Source organism: Alosa alosa, chromosome 18 (genome assembly GCF_017589495.1).
Source record: "Alosa alosa isolate M-15738 ecotype Scorff River chromosome 18, AALO_Geno_1.1, whole genome shotgun sequence".
NCBI classification, from domain to species: domain Eukaryota; kingdom Metazoa; phylum Chordata; class Actinopteri; order Clupeiformes; family Clupeidae; genus Alosa; species Alosa alosa.
Genome location: NC_063206.1, coordinates 30,354,239 through 30,370,600, shown reverse-complemented (window position 1 = coordinate 30,370,600; position 16,362 = coordinate 30,354,239). Strand labels below are relative to the sequence as shown.

At 38.9% G+C, this 16,362-nt stretch overlaps 1 protein-coding gene across 1 annotated transcript in view; it reads right to left on the bottom strand.

The window, feature by feature from the left end:
• pcsk2 (proprotein convertase subtilisin/kexin type 2) overlaps window positions 1-15,002 on the bottom strand; it is a 33,342-nt gene extending 18,340 nt beyond the window's left edge. Inside the window, exons 1-2 of the mRNA XM_048269135.1 lie at window positions 14,573-15,002; window positions 12,734-12,838 (exon numbers count right to left, since the gene is read on the bottom strand). Coding sequence (XP_048125092.1) covers window positions 12,734-12,838; window positions 14,573-14,755 — 288 coding nt within the window. The 5' untranslated portion in view covers window positions 14,756-15,002. The remainder of the gene's footprint in view (window positions 1-12,733; window positions 12,839-14,572) is intronic.
• Between the last annotated feature and the right edge of the window lie 1,360 nt (window positions 15,003-16,362).

The following is a 16,362-nucleotide window of genomic DNA, read 5'->3' as shown; positions in this document are numbered from 1 at the left end:
TGAGGTAATATTGTTTTTACATCGGTTCTAGTTATGGTTTATCTTAATTTGAAGTCCTTAAATCATGTTATTTGACAGAAATATGCTTTCTCATCAGCGTCAATGTTATGGCTTAGCGGGGGGCTAGTGCATTGTCACGTAACTTTAGTTAACTGTATAATTCTGAACTGCTTGCAATATTATCGTTTGCTTTTGATGTCAGTTATTTTCATTTGACAGTTTCATTTAAAAACCTGTTAGTATATAACCTGTAGGTAAGTTTGTTTTCTAGTACCAATTTGCTTGTTAGGTAAGCATTATATTGGCAAGACAGTATAGCAAATCAAAGCTGAATAAATCAATGGGCGCCGCGTTTCTAAGTTGCGTTGTCTTACATGAAATAAGTTGAGCGATATTTTTACTCCTCTCAATATGTAACGTTAGTTGTAGAAAATAAGATGTGAAATCACATATTCTGTCAGAAATGTAATTAACTTATTGCCTTTCCTCCGGTTGTTATCTGTAGTGCAGTCTGTAGTGAACTATTTTAGCTTGCTAACTTCTAAATGACAAACATCAGACGTGCTTGTCTCAACATTTTCTAAGATGGCATGACTTGAAATAGACGAAGCACAACTCCTCTCAATATTTAGTTATAGAAAACATGATGTGAAATCACATATTCTGTCAGAAATGTCATTATTGCATTTCAGCAGTTTGTTACTAGGTGAAATGTAATCTGTCTTTATCTTGATGCCAGCCAGGCAATCAGATTTAAGGTAGCTAAACCCATGTGTAATACAATGACTTTTCATAGGCCTACTTAGAAATATTTCGAGTATATTCTGAGGATGCTTCAATAGTTTAGGCTACCTCTTCTTTTGTGTGCATACATGCACAAATCTGTAGTTTTGTGATTTTATTTTTTACATTAATAAAGGTATTTGTATGATTTCGCTCTTGTTTCAGATGGAGGATGACAAGACCTACACAGACCTTCTCGCAAGCCTGAAGAGGTAGCTGACTGCTCATTAGCTTGCGCTCACAATGCTGAAGACCATGAGGGGATGAAGGAAGAAGGTATAGATTTATGTGCCATGCGTAGGATGGTGCAGACTAAAAAACTGTGTAAAATAGACTTGTTATGTTCTTTTTTACTCACAGTGTTGTCCCAGGCATATGTGGTTTTACCAACCGGAAGGAATGGGAGCTTGTGCTTAGTAGGCCATCGTATGCAAACAGTGCAGGGCCATGGGACAAAGACCCCAGAAGAGTTTCACAGGTTTCTGGGATTGATCATTTACATGGGGTTCACTTCCCTCCCTAATATCCATTGCTACTGGGGAACCAAGTCTTGGCAGGGATCAGGGGACATTGACCAAATGATGAATACATATCGTGTACTCCAAAAAACGCAAAATACCAGAAAGCACTTTTCTCCATTGACATTGCGGTTGTCAGTAGCTTCTTGTTATTTCAAGTTTGACAATGCAATGCAGAATCTGGTGTTGAACCTAGGTTTGGTATCTATCACAACAGCTGGTAGGCATTTCCGTTAAAATTTCAGCCTCACGTTCAGCTGCTCCAACTACTACTCTGTCGTCTTTCCATCAAGTACATATTCCTGTACAGCAGGAGCTTGTTCTAAAAAACGTACATAATAAAACTAAAGTAGCTTGTATGGCCCTGGAGTGTAACGGTAGGCAAATTTGTTTTATTGATAAACAAATTGCTGTCAGATTTGGCATTCTGCAAAAGGGGATGCGTTTAGTGAGTCATAGCTCTTCTGTGTTCAACCTTCAGATTCCCCACCCCACCTTTCCCTATCCTCCTCTGTAAGTGTGTGTGTGTGTGGGTATGAGTTTGTGTGTATATGTGTGTATGTGTTTATTCTCCACAGGCTTGTTCTCCACTTTCAAATGTTTAGAACACATTGAGTTTTGAGTGATGTTGATTGTATTCCTAGTTTTTCATGAATAATAAGACATTTTATATATGTATATAATTTTCATATTATACTGATTTATATAAGGAAGTTGTATTTGTTGAATCAAATGTATTTTATATCTCTTTTCCAAAATGGTCTTCAATGAATACAGTATACTTACTTCCTTTACTTACTTTACTTACTTATTACTGGTAAGGTACAGTATGTTTTTTTAAATGTCATTCTTATTGACTGTAGCTTTGCTTATATACAAATAACTGGTTTATTCTTATAGACCAAATACATCTAAACCATTGTTTCTGACTTGATTATTAGTTTTTATGCATACTTTTATGTTGTTGGTGAGAAAGTGAATGTGAATTCTGTCAACATTCTAAATCCCGTTTCCTGCATTTGTTTTACACTGATCACTAGAATAATTATCATAACTTTTGAAAGGTTAATGATATTCCAATACAGTCTTTTTTGTTAAATAGCCCACAACTTGCTGAACATTTCATACACTCTATATTTTTCTCTATCTTGTAGAGAAATATGATGAAAATTAATTTTTATGTGAATGAAATTAAATTTTGACAAATTCCGGATATACATTTGGAGAGGATTTTCAAATACTGTTCATTACTATATCAACATTACCATATGTATTTTACATCATTTCATAGAACTGATCCTTCTGATTATAATGGTATGTATATCCCATTGATGGTATGTATTATACTCAAGAAATAAGGTTTTTTGTGTGAGGAGGTCATCCAGCACCAAAAATGGAATGTTCGGCACGGGCACGAAAGGGTTAAGTAGTTGAGATATATGGTGGATTCTTGCACGTTTTGTGGTGACTATATTGTAAAAGAGCAAGGGTTGGTTGTTGGGCCCTAACAATGGCTAGCACAGTCCAAATTGCATTATGTGTGGGCTGATAGGGCCACACCAGCAAAACAGCCTTGTCAGGTGTTTTAAAAGACAGCTTAATGGCAAAAGATAATTAGCAAAAATAGTACAAAATTACAGAGATCTTACTAGCAAACTCAAAGCTTTGTGAACTAGTAATATGATATCAAAGAGATATACATGATAGTGGTAGTTCATATTATCTTCATACAAGAACTTTTGGTTGCACTAGTAACCAGAGTTGGGTGTAACGCGTTACTGTAATCACATTACATTGGTCAGTAACAAGTAGTGTAACATGTTACTGTTCTAAATTCAGTTCACACTACAGTTACTAACAGTGTTTGTGAGCCAATATTACTTTATTCTCCTATTTGAGATTTGACACTGTGCTGTGCTTTACCCTGTGATGAGAAGGGTGCATGGAATCAGGCCGCCTCCTACAGCACTGCCTCTTCTTGACTTTAGATGATACTTCTGCTTTCCTATTTACAATCAGGCCGTTTATAAGAGCTAAAAATAAAAAAAGACTAAATATTCACCTGTATTAAAAAAAATCTGACGTTCAAAATGTTACGGTAGCGAGTGCACTAAATGCCATTGACCCTAGGAGCACCACTGGAGTGGACAAGTTAGACCCCTTTCTTTTAAGTTATCTTCTCCTCTCGTAATAGAGCAACTAACTCATACTGTATGTTTAACCTTGCTATCTCTTCTGGCACGTGTCTTCGTGTTGTGTTTTGCTTGCTTCAGAGCAAAACACAACACGATCTCAGCTGCTACCTTGGTCACAAATTACATAATATCTGCCATAGACAGTAGGAAACATTGTGCTGCCTTCTTTGTAGATTTGTCAAAAGCATTTGAATTAGTCGTCAATACTTTGCTCGTACAAAATCTAAAAGACATAGGTTTTGATTCTAATACTAGTAGCTGGTTTCAAAACTATCTCTCAGATAGATTTCAATGTGTTAAATCAGGGAATGTAAAGTCTGACTTCCTGCAAATAACTAAGGTTGTCCCTGAAAGGCTCTGTATTATGTCCGGTTCTTTTTACCATTTATATTAATGAAATAGCTTCCTCTCTGAAAAACTGTCATGTCTATCTAATACACTGTATTGCTGACTCAAACTTGCCATGGAAAATTTGCAACAATCCTTTAATGCTCTACAGGAAGCCCTGACTGATCTTAAATTGGTTTTAAATGCAGATCAGTTTAAATTTAGGTTGTTCTCTAGAGCCAGAAGCACTGACCCAAATGACTTGCGTCTTTGTACTGTTAATGGTCATACTATTGAACAAGTCTCTGAATGTAAGTATCTGAGAATCTGGCTTGATGAAAAACTGTTCAGTTCTCTTTCCATATTAACTATCTCACCAAAAAAGATTGAAACAAATCAAGCCTCCCCATGTCTTGTAGAAAAAGGATTGTTGAAGCCGTTTTTATGCCTATGCTGGATTATGGGGATGTAATCTATAGTAGCGCTACCCCATCCTCCCTTAAAGCTCTAGACACAGTTTATCTGCTATCAGATTTTCTAACTGGTGCCAATTTTAATACACAACACTGTATCCTATTTGACCGAATTGGTTGGGCATCCTTAGCAGAAAGACGCCCAGACACTGGTTACTGTTCATTTGCAAATCCTTTATTGGAGAACTTCCACCTACATCTCTTCTCTGTTAAACTGCCATTCAGGTCCTCATCTTACTCGCTGTGTACTGTAGTCCTCATCTTACTCGCAAGTAACATTCCCTGTTTGACTTTTAGGCCTATTGATACATTTCACATTCAGCTTGGAATGAAGAGAATTTGTTATGTTTTCATGATAAGGTTGTTAATATATGAAATTGCCCAAGGGATATCACTGGGCACCCTGCCTAATCTTAAAGAGCTACCCTAAGTCTACAAGATAAAGCAGAAGAAAAAAAAACTTTTAACTGACAACACCAGGTTCAACCCCACAGCTCCTGGATTTTTTTTTTTTCATGATTTCGGCACATAGGGCTTTAACAGGCACCATACCTGTCAACATTTAGCTTTCCAAAAACGGGAGATTTTTTTTTTTGGGTTAGTGTTTATACCGGATCAGTGTTTGCATATTTAATACGTTTCATATACGTGTTTCAACACTGCATTTCGGTCATTGCTTTTACCTTACCATTACCTTACACATGCCAGTTATGTATCCACCAGCTGCCTGCCTGCAGCCTACTTCCAAAACTCCAAAGCTGCTCGCTGTCAGATTTGGTTCAGAGGGCACAAGTTCAGTGTAGCAACACTTAATAACAGTTTATGTGATGTGTTATTCAATTAAATTCCCAACAATTTCACAACAGCTAGTTTTGGAGTAGGCCATTCAAGTAGCCCGCTTGCTTACGATGAGACTCAGGCTGCGCAGTCGGCACCCGCTTCCTTATTTGGGTTTTGGGTTGCCAGGTTTTAGCCTATGACAAAACGGTTGAAATTGAAACTAAGTGATCGTGTATGTGTCGGGGGTATTTCATATACAATCTGGCAACCTGGGAGATATCAGACTAATAGAAAAAATGAATGGATCAATGATTTTAAAATGAAGTTTGACGGCCATGCAAATTACGGGAGTTTTCCGGGAGAAATAACAAAACGGGAGGGTGCTGGGAGATGACCTTGAAATACGGGAGAACCCGGGAAAAACGGGAGTGTTGACAGGTATGCCAGGCACCCTCCTAAATCTTAAAGAGCAACCCCCTAGTCAACAAGATTAAATAAAAATAAATAATAATAATAATAATAATTAACTGACAAAATCAGGTCTGACCATGGCTACCGGCAGTGATGCCAGTAATGCGTAACACGTTACTCTATTCTGAACACTTTTTTCGGTAACGAGTAATCTAACGCACTACTATTTCCAAACCAGTAATCAGATTAAAGTTACTTATCCAAGTCACTGTGCGTTACTATGTTTGTCATTTGTCAAGATACCGAGACCGAGACTTCAAATCGCGTGTGCATCTGAGTGTAGCGCGAACATGACGGAGAGGGAGAGAGAGAGGGGTGGTGCGTGTGTGTCTGAAGCGCATCCAAGACAGAGAGCATCCTGGCCTGTTTCGCTAAATCAACCAATCAGTTTTTTAGTGTAGGTGGGCTTTTATCTCTTTTCTCCCGAACTAAATTAATCAGTTCAGTGTATCTAGGAACAGGAGCGTCATAGCAGTCAGTGTCCCCCAAAAATGAACATTTAAGATCCATTTCACATCAGACTACACAAAAGTGTACCCTTGTCTCATTAGAGTGAAAAATTATGACTTGCACACTGCAACGTTTGTAACAGTGACTTTAGTATTGACCATGGCGGGTTAAATGATTGCAAAATCAACTCACTTGTTGAGGTGAGTTTAACAAGTGTCATTTCATTTGCATATTATTCAGGCCTATACTAGATGGCTAGTTGCCAAGGCTACATGAAAAGCCCAAACTACCTAAATCTATATATTTTATTATCACAATTTCTATCTAAAGCCTTCCTTATTTGGTGTGCTGACTACTATTGAACATATTCATCTGTGTTTCTAAGTAGGCTTAAGGGATACCTCCATGAAATTACTTTTTTCAGATTGGGATGTCTGCTATACATTGTTGACATTACTATTAAAATACACTTCCAATAAAGTGAGTAGCCTATTTGGCAAAACCGGTTGTCATTTTTATGTTGAGGCAGCGGGGGTGTTTACGAAGCCCGGGAGGTGACATGAAAAAAAAAAACCAAGGTAAAAAAAAAAACTGAGAAAAGGTAATTATGTACTTGGGACAAAGACTGACTAGGTTTGCGAGATCTTGGGTTTGTTTTGCGAGATCTCGAGTTTGTTTTGCGAGATCTCGAGTTTCTTTTGTGAGATCTTGACTTTCTTTTGCGAGATATTGAGTTTGTTTTGCGAGATCTCGAGTTTCTTTTGCGAGATCTTGACTTTCTTTTGCGAGATCTCGAGTTTCTTTTGCGAGATATTGACTTTCTTTTGCGAGGTCTCGAGTTTCTTTTGCGAGATCTTGACTTTCTTTTGCGAGATCTCGAGTTTCTTTTGCGGGATATTGACTTTCTTTTGCGAGATATTGACTTTCTTTTGCGAGATCTCGAGTTTCTTTTGCGAGATCTTGACTTTCTTTTGCGAGTCTCGCAAATCCATCAATGCATACGAGAAGCACTAGAAATGTTCCGGAGAGCTTTAGCCACTGGAATTAGGTTGCAATTGCTTATTATGGCATCTGCGTTGGTCTGAGGTTGCGTTCCACACTGACTGACAAGCCAACCTAGTCAATGTGCGATTTGTGAAAAAAACCGAGGGGGGGATGCGTTATCGCTCCTACACATCACTCCATCCTAAAACTCGATTTCAATAGTCAATTTGATTTTAGAGGCTTTAAAAATATGATATTTCCCTTTCTTTAACTTGTTGAGCTGTATTCTCCAGTGCAGTGAACAAGCCGCTGCATTCTGCAGTGAGTCAAGACCAGAAGTTAACGTTACCACACATGCGCACAGTGATAGTCTTTTGATTTTAGACAGGGCTGGGCGCATCATGCCACACAACAGCCATTATGGCCTAGGTATACAGTATACGTATATATACTCTTTTGATCCCGTGAGGGAAATTTGGTCTCTGCATTTAACCCAATCCGTGAATTAGTGAAACACACTCAGCACACAGTGAACACACAGTGAGGTGAAGCACACACTAATCCCGGCGCAGTGAGCTGCCTGCAACAACAGCGGCGCTCGGGGAGCAGTGAGGTGCCTTGCTCAAGGGCACTTCAGCCGTGCCTACTGGTTGGGGTTCGAACCGGCAACCCTCCGGTTACAAGCCCGAAGCACTAACCAGTAGGCCACGGCTGCCCCAACGCATGCAGTACAGTAGCACAGGCGAGCACAGGTTACCAGGAGAAACATCAACCAATTCAGATCAATTAGTTAAAATAATATAGATCAACCATACAATTGCAAGCGACCATGCCACAGCGGGCTACTGTATTAATGTCATCATTGTCCTACCGTATCCTCGAACTCGTCTGTTGCTCGAACGTGAAGCCAAGAACCATAGGCCTACCTTCTTTGCGTTCTCTCCCTCCTTTTTTGTATTTTCTATCCTCTGTTTATGTTCTTTTTGGCTACCAAATTTGTTTACAGACATTTTCCCACTAGTTTTGCCTACCTAGCATACGTGTAGCCACGGCCGGGCCTGTCTACTTGTCAGTCTTGCCCGTCCAATTAGAGGGCTTTCCTTCGTTTACGTTCACCATATAAAAAGGACGCGCAAGTCAATACTGCGCTGAGAGTTCAAGAATCAGTCAATAATCGCGTAGGCTACAGCCGGTAGTGACAATAGTGCAAAAGTAACACCAATGTAGAAGCTTCAAAAATACAATATTGCAAGTAGGCTAGCATATGTCAGCAACATGTTGAAGTTCGTTGAGTTTGAACGAGGATGTAAGCAAGCATACAGAGCAGGACAGTGAGCAGGTGGTGGAGTAGTTGAGGCTACGTGATAAGAACTCAGTGGTGGAGCAGGTAGGCTATGTGTGACATGCCATGCTGACGATGATGAGTATGATGACTAATTAATTGCGATATTGTAATGATATGGTAATGATAACATAGTAAGGCCGTGCTGTGCACATAGCGCAACTTCTATGTTCTAAATGAATGATTTGCAAACCCGGACAGCAAAAGAGTGTCAAATCGATGTTAATTGTTGGTCAGATATTGCTTAGTTTCCGTCAGACGCCCAAAATTCAACATCAATGGCATGAGTGGTGGTTGGTCTCTCAAAATAGAGCGTCGAAAAGGTTCTATCTTGGAAGGGTTATCATGGTAAAGATGGGCTAAAAGACTGTAGACTGACGGAAATGTAGGCTACAAAACATCATAAGTCATATTCATCATGCACAAGCCAACTAAGCTATATACAAGCTATACGATAGGCTACTGGAAGACATTAAAGATAATTAGTTAATGTAGCTATAGGCCTACTGTTCCAAAATGTAGGCTACCAGCAATGTAGGTAGGTAGTATCGTAGGTAGTATCCTACCAGCAATGTAGGTAGGTAGTATCGTGTCACCTGACACGAAATTCATCTGGCGAGAGTCAAGGTATAGCCTACAGGAATAAAATATTTCCAGCATCAGCCCTGTTTATTTTGTGTTGTTTCAGTTGTCCTACAGTGATTAATGTCTACAACCATCTAGGTAATTTAGTCAGTTGAGCATTTTATAGTTTAAATGTAGCCTATTGAATAATTTGAAATGATACTTTGAATTCAAGCAGAAACTCTTCTTTAATAATTGCTTGTATAGCCTACTTGAATATGGAGAGTATGTGCTCCATGGCTACCTCTGAGAGTGATAGCCAATGAGGCCTAAATCATTTTCAGTGTTCCATGACAGTTGAAAATATATGCATATTTAAGGGTAATGCAAAGATTTTGTATTTAATTAGGTGTGCCCGACCGATTTGAGGGCCGCTTGGGCCAAATATGCCAGGGCCGATTTTTGGTCCCAGTCCGCCCCTGTTGTCAGGTGTGATGAAATCAGAGCCGGACAGTAACGGAGTACATTTACTTGAGTACGGTACTTGAGTAAAATTTTGAGGGATCTGTACTTTACTCGAGTATCATTTTTGGGGAGTACTCATGACTTTACTCAAGTACATTTGAGAGGCAAATATTGTACTCTTTACTCCACTACATTTCTATCCATAACCGTGAGTACCCATTACTTCTTCTAAAATCTCGGAAACCCTCAATTTGTTGTTTCCCTCTCAAACGTGATTGGATTGTGCAGCCACCACTGATTGGGACAGCCTATCAGCAATCACCTTCAGCTTTCTGCCAAAGTCAACTCCATGGTCAGATTTAGATAAGACGAAACCATGGACTTCAAGTGTTTCAATTACAAAATAGTATTTTGTATTTGAAATATGTATTTTAAATACATGTATTTACATGTTTTTTGCCCATCCCTGGCAACATGGTAAAAAGATGAAAATGACCAGATTTTACGTTCAATTCCTTTTACATTCTCCACATTAACATTTTTCATAACTCCATGTAGGACGTTTCTGTACATAAATGTAAGCACTGTGGCAGTAGTAATGCAATATTTAGAAAATGTACTCTTGATACTCAAGTACTTTTAAAAACAAGTACTTCAGTACTTTTACTTAAGTAGACATCTGACTGTTGTACTTTTAGTTGTACTTGAGTAAAATTTAGCAAGGGGTATCTGTACTTTTACTCAAGTAATGAAGCTGTGTACTCTGTCCGCCTCTGGATGAAATGCGTTCATATTCCACTTTTTATGTCATAAACGTTGCATGCCTATGAAAAGGCTTTGCAGTAGGATTGTCCGATGGTCAAGCTGTTGCTTCATTTTGTGTTTTAATTTAGGCGACGCACCGATGCTGGGTTCATGCAGTTTTGCGCAAGTTTAAAATGTTTAGCCGACTGCATAATGTGTCATGTTCCACTTTTCATGTCATAAATGTAACATGCCTATGATAAGGCTTTACAGTTGTCCAATATGGTCAATCTAGTCTCAATTGTGTTTCATGTGACGCACCGAAGCTACATTCATGCATTGTTTTGCTCCAGTTCAAAATGTTTCTGTGTAATTTGTCAGCTGTGATCAAATGCCTTCAATAAATTCCACTTTTATTTCATAAATATAACATCCCTATGATTAATGTTTGTATGGCCACCCATTTGAACATTTCTGGCTACGCTACCGAGAACAGAATCTCTTCTTAATCTCACGTCTTGACACTTGCAGTCAGATGGGCTAACGTAGCCTACTACTCCCCACGGGGGAGGGGTAACTTTTGATACATTAAAAATAAATCGTTATCAGCCAATAGGTAAACTATCAGAAACAACAAGAAAAAACAAACGGGCTTCGCGCATAAATGCAGGCTATGTCATTGTCAGCGAAATCACTGAAAGCTGAAAAGACTGAAAATCGCAACGCGCAACGGGAGCAACCTTTTTTTTTTTTTGTTTTTGTTTTTTTCATGTCACCTCTCGGGCTCCGTAGGTGTTGTCGGCAGCTGCTGACTGTAACTAATAAAGTAACTTGTAATCTAACTTAGTTACTTTTAAAATCAAGTAATCAGTAAAGTAACTAAGGAGTAATCAGTAATCAGTAATCTTAAAATACCTATCCCTAGTATACATAATTCAGCAAAAAAAACCTTTAGCCGACAAAACCAGGTCTGACCCCATGTAACTAGCCTGGCTAACGTCCTGGGGAACTAGACATTCGAAACGTGGTTTACGAATTCCCAGAGCCGTTGATTGGGCGCTACGAATGTCTATCAAATGTGTATGTACGTAGCTCATAACGGCTTTGGTGTGTCGTCATCGTCTTGCTGCCCTCCTTCCGTTCTGTGATTGGTTCCTTCGTTGAGGTGAAAACGAAGTCCATAGAATCCAGGCTGCCTAGCAGCGTGAATAAAATCGCGCGCGTAAGGCAGCATGGGAAAACCCAGGCTACTATGTAACAATGTTACAGTGCAATACCAGGAGTTCTGAGTGTGCATCGTGCAGAGACTCCATTCTCCTCATTGTAAAACAGTGTGGCAGCAAAATGGCCTTCAAGATGTTATTTCAAGGTAAAAGAACTACATCATGCTGCGTTAAGCAGCATCATTTTCACCAGGATACAGCAAAAGAGTAAAAAGTAGAATACTCCTTATCATTCTTTTACTTGAATAAATGCTACAATTCATGTTTTTTAATTGTCGTTTTGTTTGTCTGCTTGATAAACAGTCTGCTTGATAAACAGTAACAAAGTAGATACTTATTCACACTGATACAGGGTAAATGGCAAAAGCTTTGAGTTCAACAGTTGCTGGTGAAATTTTGTTACAGAACTAACATGGTCCAATTTCCACCCCCGAAATGCAATCTCTGTGACCATGCACTTAATAATTTGGTGGACACGGCGAAAATGAGAAAATAATTTCAATGCTAGTTGGATTTTTATCCAAGGAACATTTACGGCCACATTACATGGGGATAGGTGAAACTCTTTAAATAGGCCCTGCTTTCCACAGTGCACTTGCTATCTCTAATCATCTGTCTTTACACGGGTTGCCTCGAGGGACTAAAAGCCAACACTAAGAGATACTCATGACTCAGTTGCTTTAAATAATATTATCCAAGGTTAGTAGAAATAGAACAAATAAACATAATGAACAAATACAAAGATGCTAGGCTATCACGAATCATGTTACATTTAAAAGCTTGGGGGGCTGATAATGTTGTCTCCACTGGTGGAACCAAGCTTCGGCTGTCATCAAATGCTTTTAGAATCGAAAGCGCGCTTAACCACTGTGAATGATGTCTGCCTTGCGCGACTTAAGGAGGGGAGCAGTATCAAGCTGGAGATGAGAGGAAACATTTACCGCTTTCTACATTAAGCAAGCTGACAGTTTCAGCATGAAGAAGGAAAACAGGAGTCTAATCAATAAAGAATTGCAGCAGCCCTCAAATGTTGATTCAGAGGCTGCCAAGGTTAACCTGGCTACCTGTGTCTTTTAAAATTGATTGTTGCAGCCAAAGAGGTGTCTTTAACTCAACATTTCCGATATCATTCAGGAAATGTGACAAATTTAAAGGAATAAATCCTCCTTTTCATTTGCTTCATGATTTAAACCAATGAGTTTTGTTGTGCATAAAAGTCCTTAATTATTAGTCAGAATGCTGTATGGTGGCCTACCATAGTTACCAGTAGGCTACTACCATTTATAGTAGCCTACTGGACATAGGGATACATGATTTCTCACAATGTCCATGCTTTAAATTAATCATTGTTTTCCAGGAACTGGAATCAGGCTGGTTTCTATGGGAACCACACAATATGAATTTGTAGTCTTACCCTGTGATCCTTCTGGAGACTCTGACCATGCCAAGCATTGCGTTTCTTCCTCGTCATAGGGATATTCTGGGGATAAAAATGAAAAAGCCCCTCTCCAAAAGGAAGCTAATGTGAAAGATGGATAGATAAATGGATAGAAAGAGATAAAGGGAAAGCCAGATGAAGAAAATGGGACTGAAAGTTAAAACCACGTTTTATTGTACAGACCATCAAATTCAGTCACTACAATGACCACAGGATGGAAATAATATAATGCACAATAACATGGATCATATATTCAAAAATATTACGCTTTAGGGGGAAATCATTTAACTCTTTGCCTCTGGTTACAATACTGGTAGTTTATGGTATTGTTGGGTCACTGCACTTAATGATATCTAATCTCTCTCATTTATGCAAATCACTTTTGAGATGCACTTTTTACGTCTATATATACACACATCATACTACATTTCTACATTCTGAAGAAAAAAGGCAATTGGCTATAAGTAATATGCTTTATTTTCAAATTCAAATGGAACAAGTCAAAGGGGAAAAAATGGCCATCACAATCATCAGCATAGAATGCAATTCATACTTCATTTGTGAGATTCGCTGATGTAGAAAGACAAATTAAGTATAATTCTGGCCAAACCATTCATGAGAGTGTTTATACTTTCAATATTTGTACGAGCCCGGGACAAAGGAGCAGAATTCTCCTATATTATTAAATAAGATGTGGACTATAACCAAGCAAAGAAGTGTGAGTTTTTCTTCAGAAATAGAGACCACAAACTGAGATCAGTGATTTACAGTTCAAGAAACAAAATGATGTGCCCTTGTTCGTCAAAAGCATCAAATGACCCATATTCCACACACTAGTGGGCAGTTGCTCTGTTGCATATTTTGATCTAGGCCTCATTTTATCCATTTGACAAAGGAATAACTTTTTTGAGCGGGAGGAATTTAGTAAGCTGTCATCCACTTCACTCGTGGTGTGACAATAATGACAGTATTTCAGAATACTTATTCTGTTGATGGTGCATTTTTAAGCACTCTTCCTCAAAGTTATTTACACCACTGACGAACAAGTGTTCAATTATTTAAGGTTCTTTTAACAGTATACCAACATAGTCAACAATAATTTGAATGCTCCTAAAACTGAAAACATTTACCACCTGGAAGGAAATCAAAATGACCTGTCTCATGACAAACGTGAATCATGAATGTTAATAATAAGGCTTTTAGGCTGCGAGACTACTGTGAGTCTACCATATACATACAGTATATCAATGTTTTATATCTCCTGTCTAATTAGGCAAGCTTGAGGGTTGTAATACTTGAGGATGCAAGGTTATCATACAGAACACAGTGCATATTAAACTGTTTTGCCATAGATATTTATATGAATGCAATGCATAGGTGTGAAACCAGCAGCACCACTAATTCTGAAATAAGTAGATAGTGCTGGGTTATGTAATTATTTCACAGTATCAAGGCCTTGCCCAAAACATGCGTTCTGATGACGTAAACACTTGTAAAGGTAGCCTAGGCTATGTAAACGATTAAATTCAGATACCTAATAGCCTATTGTTTTCAAAGAACAGCAATGATAAACAAATATTGTCCTAAATTATGTGATATTGTTCTACACCTTACATTTGAACTAAAACGTTTAAAATTCTTAAAAGCACATTTTAAATGGTAGCCTACCCTAACTATCATGTCACCATTGATTGCCATATGTAATACCTTATAAACGTTAATTAAGCTAATGCAGCCGCATCTGCCCAGAACAGAAGCCTAAAGGATAGAGATAGACAATATTCTGTGTTTTATTTTGGATACTTCACATCTTACCTTTCGGACACTCTCAAACCCGTGCTCCATCGCAACTTGAGGTGCTTCATCATATGAACCTTCATGCAACTGAACCAAAAGATGATTTGTTAAAATTCCATCCTCGGTGTCCCCTATCGCAAAAAGCAGTGCGTTGACCAGTAGTAAGACAACCATTGGTCCATGTCTTAAGAATCCAAACATTGTCGACACGGTCAGTCTAATCTTGGAGGAGAAATCTGCGAACGGGATGCTCCGAATGAGAGATGGCTTCTATCAAGGTTTTTTGGAATGCATCTCCTGAGTGGGGGACAAAGCTAACGCAAGTTTAGTCTGCGAGTCGGATAGGCGCAGTGAGCGGTGTGAGTTGAAGGCTTCTACTGTAGACCAAATCTGCATTTTCAGCTGCTCTTTCATCTATAATTTAGCGTTATCGTGTGGGTCTTCTCCATGTGACGTTCTGCGGAATAGTGCCCAATAGGCTCCGGAGGGCGTGGCCACTGCCTGTCCCTCACCTCTTATTGCTGATGGAGCCTAATTCCGTGTCAGACACTAAATATCTATGCCTGTATGATCAATATATTGTAGCCTATTTGTATAATCTTGTAAATTAGAACCTGTATTGTTAACATATGTGTGTGTGTGTGTGTGTGGGGGGGGGTATTTGTCTGAGAACAAAAGTGTTCAAATTGGTGGTGGTGGTGGTGTGTGTGTGTGTGTTTGTGTGTGTGGTGTGTGGGCGGGGGGGTGGCGGTCCTCAGCCTGAACGTTTAAATGTATCAATCTGGTGCACTTTGAAAAGAAATTCTGTATACCATTGACACATAGGCCGAGCTGCCTGTCAGTCATGATGATTGGCACCCTTGGTTGCCCAGGTGGGTGCAGAATGTATGGTCATGTGATATAGGCCACACTCTTCCTGTTATCCACATGCCTGACAAAGATCCAGGGTGATCGAAACGTTGCTATGTTTTTAAAGTAATAAAGTTTATATTTTTGGAGCAATTGCAGTGTGCAGACAACCATTCTTCCACACAGGTGGAATAGTGATGATGATAGGCTACTGCAACACATTCACAACCATAAAGCATGTTTGCTGAGTTTCACAGTTCAGAAATAGTCTAAAATAGTGTACATTTCAGCACAATTAAATGATGCAGAAATGGTCACCTGTATTGTTCAGCTTGTTAACTTGTAATGTAATGGCCATTTATAGCCTACATGCTATATACTGTAGTTCAATACTGGGGCACGGGCCCGAGTAAAAAGGGTCTACCCACATAGGTCATTGGACCACCATCTCTTTAAATTGAACTTGTCATGAATATTAAGAAAACCACTCGGTGAGTTGCACAGTTTTGAAAACGAACATTAAGGGTTGTTTTAAGGACATGTTTGTGCATGCCCATAGGCAGCCACTCTGAAGCAGTAAAGGCGATTCAAAATGAGTCAGAAAAGTCGAGACAGGACCAATCGTCAAAATTTCGGTGTTCACCACACCGTCATGGTGATGGTGCAAATAAGTAAGTCCAACATTGCAATAATGCAAGAATAAAGTCTAGAGACCAGCATAAAATAAATATATAAGAGAATAATGTAGACAAGTAATATTAAAACTATATCAGTGCAAGAATAGGTTGAAGTAATAGGGTTACAGCAAGTATTAAGTAAAAAGTATTAAGTATTAAGTACTGCCACAATCCAGGCTTTGGGAGGGAGGGAGGGGATATGCATTGTGTGCTAATATAAACAGTGTAGCAGTAAAACAGTAGGCTAGTGGACAGTACATACACAAACATGGAGAAGGTGGA